Source organism: Dipteris shenzhenensis, chromosome 25, assembly GCF_047967505.1.
Source record: "Dipteris shenzhenensis isolate YYH24624 ecotype China chromosome 25, Dip_SZ_1.0, whole genome shotgun sequence".
Lineage (NCBI taxonomy): Eukaryota > Viridiplantae > Streptophyta > Polypodiopsida > Gleicheniales > Dipteridaceae > Dipteris > Dipteris shenzhenensis.
The window spans coordinates 15,011,195-15,022,372 of NC_141620.1; the positions used below are offsets into that span (position 1 = coordinate 15,011,195).

The 11,178-nt window shown below is 40.1% G+C and overlaps 1 protein-coding gene across 1 annotated transcript in view; it reads left to right on the forward strand.

Moving 5' to 3' along the window:
- The window catches only part of LOC147885493 (dihydrolipoyllysine-residue acetyltransferase component 3 of pyruvate dehydrogenase complex, mitochondrial-like), an 86,939-nt gene extending 78,336 nt beyond the window's left edge, over positions 1-8,603 (forward strand). The window contains exons 16-17 of the mRNA XM_087396068.1: positions 7,795-7,887; positions 8,014-8,603. Of these exons, the coding sequence (XP_087252194.1) occupies positions 7,795-7,887; positions 8,014-8,084 (164 nt within the window). The 3' untranslated portion in view covers positions 8,085-8,603. The remainder of the gene's footprint in view (positions 1-7,794; positions 7,888-8,013) is intronic.
- Positions 8,604-11,178: the final 2,575 nt, after the last annotated feature.

The window sequence follows — 11,178 nt, forward strand, 5'->3', positions numbered from 1 at the left end:
TCTTTTTCTTATCCCTTTGCTCTCTTTTCAGCTTGTAGCAATCCTTTTTCATACGGCCCTTCTTGCCACAATGGTAACACTCAATGTTCTGTGCCCTGGATTTGCTACGAGACTTCCCTCTTTCTTGGGACTTCCCGCTGAACTGTGATCTGCCCCTTTGCACATTTAAGGCTGCATCCTGCTTGTTGCCATCCATAGACTTTCGTCTAATCTCCTCGGCCAACAAGCTACCCACAACATCATCAAATTTTGGTACTCCACCAGGTGCAGAGTTACTGACAGCTGTACGGAAGGTATCCCATGAGAATGGCCGCATCAAAATTCATTATGTGAGCGTGACGCTGGTTGAAAATAATATTAAATTCATTCAAGTGAGAAGCAATGGAGACCCCTTCCTTCATCTGCAGCTCAAACAAGCTCTTCATGAGGTAAACTTTATTAGAGGCAGTTTCCTTCTCATAAGTGGCACACAATTTCTTCCACAAATCTTTCGTAGTCTGCTAATTTACTAGTGTGAAATAAACTGACTCTGCAAGATGAAGTCTAATAGTAGACTTTGCTAATGCATCCAACTCATTCCAATCATCCTCAGACATATTTGCAGGCTTAGCTTCAATGCCTGCCAAGGGTTTGATCTGCTTCTTTTGAATAAGCACATCCCTTATCCGTTCTTTCCACAAAGAAAAGTTTGTCCCATCAAACTTTTTAATGTTGAAAAACTCCTTTTTAGACATGGAAGAGGATGCCATAATGCAAATAAAACAAAATCCCAAATGCTAGTGCATACAAGAGAGAATCACACCAAATACCAGGTGTACCCAAATGTGTATGCCACAATAGATTGAAATATCACCAAAACTCAAAGCTCAAAGCATCTGACTCATGTGCATATGTGCATATACTATGCATCCATATGAGCAAATCTGGCCCAAAAGAAAATGCCAATAAGTGCCAAATGACTCAAGCATAAACACCGTCCACTGGCATATGCATCAATAATATCTCATCCAAGAGAGCATAGCACTATCAGTGCATCACCTGCAATGTGTCAAAGCTGTCCCTCAGCATAAAATAGCATCCATGTGCAAAGCGTCCATAAAAATAGCATCCCACAAGGCAATTTGGGCCTATCAGCGCATCCAATAAGGACCGCAATGCATCCAAATGGCCTATAAATCATCCACTGCAACCCAATGCATACCACGAATGAGCGCACACTGCTCAAACTGCAACCAGAGCGATCTGCATAAGGTATGCTCAAGAAATCATAGTCCCACGGTAATGACCGCTACTGAAAATAGAACCTGAGATGCCTCAAAACATGGGCGCCATTGCATAATCGGACTCAGCAAGAAAATCTGCAAATATCTCTCTTCTGCCAGAACTTCAAAATCCCAACCGATGAGTGAGAAATGGGAGTCAACACTTATCCACTGCCATGTGGCATAAATCTAAGGTTTCAAAACCTTAGAATGAAAAATGCATAACAGAGAGACGAAATCGAATACACAGAGATCTATAACTCTGAAAATCCTCCACCGAATCGCGCAAGAACTGACAGGTAGGGATTTTTGGGCGTCCGGAACGCAATGGGACAGACGGTTTTGGAAACCGTGGTCTCAATCACTGGGTCTAACACACGGACTGAAAAACGTTTTTGGAAACAGAGCTGTTTGTAAACTCCACCGGAGTGCAAATGATGAGCAACATAGAAGTTTTAGGACCTCCTAAGTCCACCGGAACTGACAGATCTGCAAATGGTTGCTCCAAACTTGAGTTCCAACACCCAGGCAAAAAACGCAGAAACTGACACAGAGAGCTAGAAATCCAATGAAATGATTCCGGATTCAAGAATGAAGGTGTTTCCAAGATCCTGAAGTGAAGTGGACACAAAAAACAAGTAATAAATGCCTCTACAAGTCAATACGGAGTCTCTGTCATCGAACGGAACAGGGAAAAGCTCAAAAAACGACTTTTTCTTTGAAAACTCTTAACAGGCTCTCAAAACCACTTCACAAAACCAAAGTGACTTTTCCAAAGGTTCCTCCAAGGTCTCTGCACACTCGAATGCAAGTAAAGTCACCCACAAAGCTTCCCACAGAGCTTCTCCTTCCTCCCACAGAGCTGCTGAGCTTCAAGCATTCACGCACGCTCAGCTAGATCACCCGGGCTCTGATACCAGTTGAGAGTGCTCTCAACGGAAGCAAGAATGGAAGAAGAGGAGAGAGAGAGAGACAGACAGAGAACCACACAAGTTTTGGTGGGTGCAGAATCGCCCTAATCTTCTTTTTCATTCATTTATATATGTGTTTGAGTATTGTACATAACCGGGGTAAAGGCACAGTGACCTTTAACCCCCACAAGTTCCTGCTTGCCAAATCCCACCGAGCCCCAATTCCCTAGATGGATCTAGTATGCCACATGTCTTCATTCTAAGGTACCTCCTAAATGCATCATTTACCCCTCTCTTGGGATATCATTGAATCGTTTGTCCCTTGGCACATTTAATGCATTTAGACCCTTTAGCCTAGTCTAGTGCCATATCACCCTCACCAAGGACCTTGACTTTAATTTCTTTCTGATCATTTACGTAAAGCCCAACAAATATAATACAAACATTGATCCTTTAAAGAAAATGTCGATCGACCGTTCCGAGGTCATGTTACCTCAACTTGAGCGTAATATTCCTTCCCTCTTTAGGCATCAGCGTCCTCGATGATAAAGTATGGGAACACTCTCCGTAACTGGTATATGGATTACCAGGTAGCTTCTGATAGAGGTAGCCCATGCCATGCAATCAACACCGTGGGTATCTTTCGATTGCGTACTTGCATTGTTCCTTGGTCCAGGATTCCTGTTGGTTTGCGTCTTGCATTATCCTCTATCTCTTGAAACAAAACAACACCCTCGATTAGTGAGTCACTTGTATGCAAAAATTTCTTTAAACGAGAAACATGAAACACTGGGTGCACCTTACAACTTTGTGGTAATTCTAATTTATAGGCTACCTTGCCTATTCTTTTTGGAATTAACCACGGTCCACAATATTGGGGTGATAACTTAGCACACTCTCTTGCAGTCAAAGACTTAGAGTGCGAAGGAACTTTGAGAAAAACTTTTTCTCCTTAAATTCTCTAACGGATCTATTTTCATCCGCATACACCTTAGCTCTATCCATAGCTTGGCGGATGTTAGCTCTCGCAAGTGCTAGCATCTCTTGCATCTGAACTACAAAGTTCGCGGCACTAGGCACTTTCTGAGGTACTCCAACTGTAGTTGGATTTGTTGGTCTATGACCATAGTTCAGCTCAAACGGACTGAACCCTGTAGAGGAATGTTTTCTATCATTGTAGGCAAATTCTAACAATGGCAACTACTTGTCCCATGTATGTTGCCTCAATGACACATAAGCTCTAAGCATATCCTCTAAAATTTGGTTGATTCTTTCCTTCTGACCATCCATTTCTGAATGATCCCCACTACTCATTCCCAAGTCAGTCCTTAGTGTCTCAAACACCGCAGTCCAAAAATGACTAGTAAATTTGACATCCCTGTCTGATACTATGGATTTGGGTAATCCACGCAAACAAAATGTATGTTTAATAAACAAGTCCGCTATTTGCGGGGCATTAACAGACTCTCTAGTTGGAATGAAGTGAGCCATCTTGGTAAAGATGATTAACTACCACAAGGATAGAATCATATCCATCTTGTGTCCTTAAGGTGATTGATCTACTTTCTTGTACATGTTCACCCTGCCAATACATTGTACAAGAGGGATTTATTCCATGGAAATTCTCTCCCACTTACCTAGTGGTATTTCCAAAGGTTGTAAAAGTCCGGGTGGCTTCACCCGCTCTACCTTACTTACCTGACACGAAAAACAACGTGCCTTATATTCATTGGCCAAAAGAAATCTCGCTTCATGAGATCATATGTCTTCTCGACTCCTGGATGTCTCGCACATGGGCTATCATGGCATTGTTGAATGACTCTCTGCCTGAGATCATTCTGATTAGGTACTACTACCTTGCCATTTCTTTTCAGCATACCATCTCTATGGTATATCTTGCATAAGTTTGGCCTTTTCTGGATGCCAGGTCACTCTTTTCCTTGGGTTTGAATACATGAGCCTTAGGCCAAAGGCTATGGACGAACTCGTCTACCTTTTGAGTTTCTCTTATCTTGGTCATTAGAGCACTTTCTAATACCGTGAAACTCATAATGCGCGACGACGCATTAGCAACTTTATTATCCTTCCCTCTTCAGTACCGAATCGTCAAGTTAAACTCCTGCATGAGTTCTGCCCACCTAGCTTGGCGGCCTCTCAAGTTTGGTTGTTTATAAAAATGTTTCAGAGTATCATGATCAACATCAACATAAAACTCTGACCCATACAAATAATGTCTCCATGTTTTCAGAGCATGGACGACAGCATACAACTCTAATTCATGAGTTGGCTAATTTCGTTGAGAGGGAGAAACCTTCTTGCTTTCAAAGGCTACTGGCCTTTCCTCTAAGGGGAACTGCTCCTATCGCAATGCCACTTGCATCGGTTTTAAGGAAAAACGGTTTTTGGGGATCAACTATTTTTAACACCGGTCGTGAGACCACAGCTTGTTTTATGGTGTTAAAATTCTCCTGTTGATTCTGTCCCCATATAAAAGGTACTTTATCTGAGGTCAGATCAGTCAATGGCGTTACTATTTCGGAATATCCTTTGATATACCTTCGATAAAATTGGACAAATCCCAAGAATGATCGCAAAGCGGTCAAACTCTGAGGGATTGGCCAAGTCAGTATCGCAGCCACTTTCTTTGGATCCATTTCTACCCCCTCAGGAGTAATAATGAATCCTAAATATTCAAGTCTTACCATACACAGTACAATTTTCTTTTTATTTACATAAAGACTGGCTTTTCTCAAAGTATTGAACACTTTTCTTAAGTGTTCGTGATGCTCAGCAATACTTTTGCTAAACACAAGAATATCGTCAATAAAATGTACTACAAACTTCCCAATATACGAATGGAGTAAATCGTTCATAAGCATGACGAGAGCATTGGTAAGTCTAAACGGCATTATCAAAAACTCATAATGTCAAAACGTGCTTCTAAAAGCGGTTTTATGCACATCCTCGGCTCTAATACGGATCTGATGGTAGCCATATTTAGGATCTATCTTACTGAAAATTACGGCCCTATGTAACGCATCTAGCAAATCATCGATTCGAGCCATCGGATACCTGTGCTTAATAGTGATATTATTCAATGCTCTATAATCTATACAGAGGCAAAAGTATCATCTTTTTTTTTAAAATATCACTGGCGAAGCAAAAGATGAGAAACTGGGTTGAATCTGTCCCAACTTGAGGTATTCTTTCAGTTGTCTTCGTACCTCCGCTTCTCCGGTAAAACTCTGCCCCAACTTGAGGTATTCTTCCAGTTGTCTTCGTACCTCTGCTTCTTTGGTAAAACTTAATCTATAGGGAGGCCTATTTACAGGTTCTGCCCTCGGGATTAGTTCAATCTTATGCTGAACATTCGGCTCTGGAGGTAACCCACAAGGTAACTCATCCCTAAAACAATCAGAGAACTCCTCTGCTATTTGATCAGTCAGCTTGGCCATCTCTCCATTTTAGACAACATCAGTGCTAGCCAAAGGACCATCAATCGGCTCTACCGATGCTGTACAAAGAAACAAAAACTCTTCTTGAGCATTTCGAACTTCCATTACGGAAACCGACGGTCCTTGAGGTATATCTTTTTCACCTTGTAAGACATACAACACATCATTCATCTTGAATTAATAAATGTGCTTTTTCCAATCTATGGTTGGATTCTTCCTAGAATGCCAAGCCTTACCCAGGGCTATGTCGCTCTGTCATTTCAAAATCAAGCTTCTCAGCATAGTCCTGAATTCGAAGTCCTAACTGAGTAACCCTTTGGTCCCATACTTCAGTTGAACTTCCGTCTGCCATTCTGACTGTATATGCATAGTCAGATGGGCTAGTCTTTAGTTTCAGCCTCTTTACAAGCTTGGAGTTAATTACATTGTGCATTAACGTTGAGTCAAACTACACAATGACATCATGATTAGCTACTTGTCCTTTCATCTTAATTAACTCCGTATCATTAAAGGCTATATACCCCGTTGCTGCGGGCTTTGACAGGACATTATCAGGTGCACTAGTTACAACTTAGCAACAGACACACATAACAAAATAGGTATTGACCTTTGAGAAGATCCCGCTAGCTGAATCTGCATTTGTTTTGCTCTGGGACTTCCCTCCATTTCCACGTCGCATTCTGAGATCACTATCTCAGCCATCCGATGATCCTTGTTTTGTGGACAATCTTTCCACTGATGAGGCTGAAGGCATCCAAAAATACAAGCCTTCTCTCCTCGCTTTTTCTCTTTGCTCTGGGTTCAAAGAAGACTTTGACCAAGGCCGGGCTGCCATTGGTGTTACTTTTCTTTTCATTCCAATGGTGGTACTTGATTAAGGAGTCTCAATTGGTTTTGCCTGCTTGGCTTGACCACTAGGCTGTGAGGCACTCCCTTTGCTAATCCACTTCTTCTTAAACCCAGTTTTCTTCGGGTACTCATATCGAGTCCCAACCTGCACAAAGCCACTTAGTCTGTTTCCTTTTGCATCCTCATAGTTCAGGGCTATGGCAATTGCTTCATCTAGAGTGTTTGCATACTTAGCCTGAACTTCCATCTTGATCCGATCATTCAATCCAAAGATAAAATCTTTTACCTGGATTGACTGAGGTAGAGGTTCATAAACTTTTATTACACTTTCTCTGAACTTATCAGTGTATTCTGCCATTGAACGAAATTGGCCTCAAATTTCACATTAATCACGGGCATAGGCACACAGATTATCCTCCCAGCCAACCTCGATGGTAGCAAGCTCTCAAGATGATTACGTTACGTGAAAGCTCCTGCTTGCCAAATCCCAACGAGCCCCAATTCCCTAGATGGATCTAGTATGCCACATGTCTTCATTCTAAGGTACCTCCTAAATGCATCATTTACCCCTCTTTGGATATCATTGAATCATTTGCCCCTTGGCACTTTTAATGCATTCAGACCCTTTAGCCTTAGACCCACCTAGTCTAGTGCCATATCACCCTCACCAAGGACCTTGACTTTAATTCCTTTCTGATCATTAACGTAAAGCCCAACAAATATAATACAAACATTGATCCTTTAAAGGAAAATGTCGACCGACCCTTCCAAGGTCATGTTACCTCAACTTGAGCGTAACAGAAACTGTACTATGTTGTGTTTTTAGAGGATGAGTTTGGGAATGTTCCTGGATTCATCTAGGTATATATAGTTTCCAGTGCTGCTCCTGCTGCTGCTGCTGTTACTGCTACTGCTACTACTACTGCTACTGCTCCTCCTACTGCTACTGCTACTGCTACTCCTAGTGCTACTGCTACTGCTACTGCTACTACTATAAATCGGGGTCATATTTTGGTCTATCGGATTTTCTTGGGCCTTTTCCAATTTGAGTGGAATCTTATGTGTACAAGTTGAACTCGTTAGTGCAAAGAGTATCGTGCATGGTGTTGCTTCCTCAATTGCACTAGCACATATTGTGGCTTCCTTACAATCTTCATTAGACAAACCGGAAATTTCTTCTGAACATTTATGTTCCTTATATTGAAAGAAATGGCATGATAGAAGTAAGGTCTTCAGTTGCTCATAAGTTTGGTCTCTATATTATTTTAGCAAAGATATGTAGGTTGGCATATTTTTTACACACTTCTTATCTTGCAGCTGAGAAACGTGTAGTAAGCGACATGGACGGTGGATTTACGACATCATCATTTATGTCAGCCACATTAAGCTGTGATCACCGAGTTGTTGATGGTAAGTATCAGCTGATAAGTCTATTTTGAATGTCTTTGTATTGACCTGTTCTGATTTTCATGATTTCTGCATTTATTGAATTGTAGTCACCATTTAAGGGCTGAATCAAATGGGTGTATGCATCAGGGGCTATTGGAGCTCGATGGCTTGGTGCTTTCAAGGGATACATTGAGGATCCAGTTACCTTACTTCTTTGAAGGCGTCTTTCCAAAATCAATTTTGCATATTTTTGAGAACGTTTCCAGCTTTGTGGCTTTGTGATAAAAACATGCATGGGAATTTCTAGGGGATGAGCAGCCACATTTCTACCCTGCAGAGGAATTTTTTCCAAGATGAAAAGAGTAATAATTTGTTGGGGGCATTCGTGATTGGCTTCAGTCCAATGGGTTCCCCCTTTAGTAGGTTCTGGCACATTTCATGTCATGAGTCTCTTTGTAGTTGATAAAATTTGAGCTCTTTTTATCTGAATGATTCCCAAATCATGGCTTAGCTGGGCTTTGTTAGAGGTCCTTACTCTGCATATTCTGTGAGGAATCAACCGGCGCACACATTCTTCTTGCCGTATCAGCGGCCAGTTTTCTCACAGATTGTTCTCTTTGAAGGTGGTAGGGAATAAACCACCATTGTGTGATCCTTTCGAGTGTTGATAGCAGCTATCCGCATCTATCTTCATCCATTCGATTTTTTTTGGTAAAGCTAAAGGCAAAGCGAACCTCTCGCTAGCTATCAAGTATGCAATGGTGTGATGTCTTTTTTCGTCATTTTTTAACTGATTTCAATGGTATGCATTGGTGGTACATCAAATTTGCTTTCTATAAACGTATTTGCTTGTAGTTTCAAACCAAAATACACTTAATATTTTCTTATGAGACCTTGCATGAGTTGTGCTCCAAGGTCTATGCCCTCTACCATGTATAACCAATTAGATATTGTCTCAGAAGAATCTTGGAGTTAGCATCTTTGAGATTGATAACATTGCAACTATGTGTGCAGTTCATTGCTAAGGTCTTGTAGGTGATGGAAATGATCATGCCCAAGGGCTTATGAGTTCACAAGTGCCCACCCTTTTGCTATGCCCAGTTCATTATTTTTTTTGAGCCTTATTAGCAAGTTTCTCTCTTTCCAAGCTACCACATATAAAAGCCTTCTGAAGGTCAAACGCTTAATTGCCATGTTGAGTCATGTGAGGATATTTGGTAATATGCAAGGTTTTGGACTTAGGTATAAAAAGTGTCTTGATTGAAATTTAAGGGTACTTTAAAGTTTCTCTCCATTCTTTGAAGGCCTCAAGGTGGTAGTGCTAGCTAGAGGCAACTATAAAAGCTAGATGAGCTAATAAGCCTATTGATCCAAGAGGAGAATTGATGCAAAGGAGTCAGAGGAGAACGTGCAACACGTAGTTGAAAGGCAAGGAGGCTCAAAACTATGCATCACATAATCGGAGGTCTTGATCCAAGCTTGGATTGAACAAGAACAATCCAAGTTAGAAGCGACATCAATCTTATCTCAAGCAAAAAATCACATGCAAAGAGCAAGGTGAAGTTTGTTGTGTGACTATGGTGGGGTAGGGCACATTGTCAAAGATTGCCATAGCAAGCCCATGATGAGGCAATGAAGGGTTAAAGGCACATCTAATGAAAGTAAAGTATATTTCAAAACGATCAATACAGGGTGGAAACATCGCATAAGATGTGTTGTGTAATGGCAATAGGGCTAGATAGAGGGTTCAAGGCACATTCAATGGAAGTAAAGTATATTTCAAAACGATCAATACAGGGTGGAAACATCTCATAAGATGTATTGTGTAATGGCAATAGGGCTAGATAGAACATGTTGATATCATAGACATCTCAAGGATATTCGGCTATGCATAGCTTTTCTAGAAGCAAATAAATTTACCTGTGGCATTTGGATGATGGTCTCAGGGGCATCTCAACATGTGTTGCATACGTGATTGTAATTTAGTCATGGGTGCTCTAGATGTTCATCTACGTGACAATCATCCAATTAATTGATGACATACCAATTGAGCTTCCAAATCGATAAATTAAGTGCATTTGTGATGTGCTATGCTAAGAAGGCCGGATCGTGCTAAGCCTAGTCTAAACAGAGTTAATACAAGAATCATTGAGGCTCAAAATAATCAAGGAAAGCCATAAAGAATGCAAGTCTTTTGAAAAATTTTTAGTATATTTATGAGAGATGTACTTTCTCGATTTTTGGAGAATCAAAAAGTAGTTGTAAATAAGATTTGACAACAAGGATTTTAGGAGTTGAATAGAATTCCTCATTTTTGTTCTGATATACCTTTCCAATATAACAATGGAATATAAACCATTCTTTTCTTACTGGGTTCCTTGTTGGAGTTAGTATATGGTGAAATTTAGTTAAAAATAAAAAAAATAAAAAAACATATTGAAATTGTATTTTTTGCGTTAGTGTGTATCGTGAAATTGTATTTTTTGATAGTGAATGATTTCACTACATATTGAATCTTATTTGCTGTATACTCAAATGTTTTGGCTATTAAGTATCCTTATAAGAAAATTTCATTCTATGTTTTCATGATACAGTCAAAGTTTCCCCTATATGGTGAAATTCTATGACGAAAAAATTTCTCTCTATAGTAAATATCTATCTATATAGTAAAATTCTCTTAACTACTCTCTATGTAGTGATATTTTTTTCATATAGTGTAATTTTCTCTATATAGTAACATTCTCTTAAGGGATCCTTATATAGCGATTTTTTTTCCCAATATAGTGGAATTTTCTCTAGATAAACTATATGGAGATACTCTCATTTTCTCTAGTTTGGACTTTTACTAGATATGTGAATTTCTATCTAGGAAATAATCTAGTAAATCCTTTTTCTTTTTTGCTATATAGAGATTGGTCAAAAGCCCCTTGTGTGCATGCACACAACACTCTGTCAAGCATTATGATCTAGAGCCGTTATGTTAATATAAGGATGCTTGGAAAGACATAAGAGGGGGAGGTAGTTAGGGTGTTGTGTTTAGGTTGGCAACCCCCATTGCATATCCCAATTTTCTCTCCTCTCTGCTTTTCATGATCGCCCATGATGGTAGCATTGACAAGGTGCTCTATAACAATCTAGTGTGATGATTAATTTATTTCTTGACCATAGGAGTTACACATTAGGAAAGAAGTGAACTCATTTTGGGGCCCTCTAAGAAATTCACTATTTACTTATTTTTGTTGCACTCAAAATATGAAAAATGCCATAAAATACGGATACTTATTGCAAAAATGTCAATTTAGTACTCAGGCT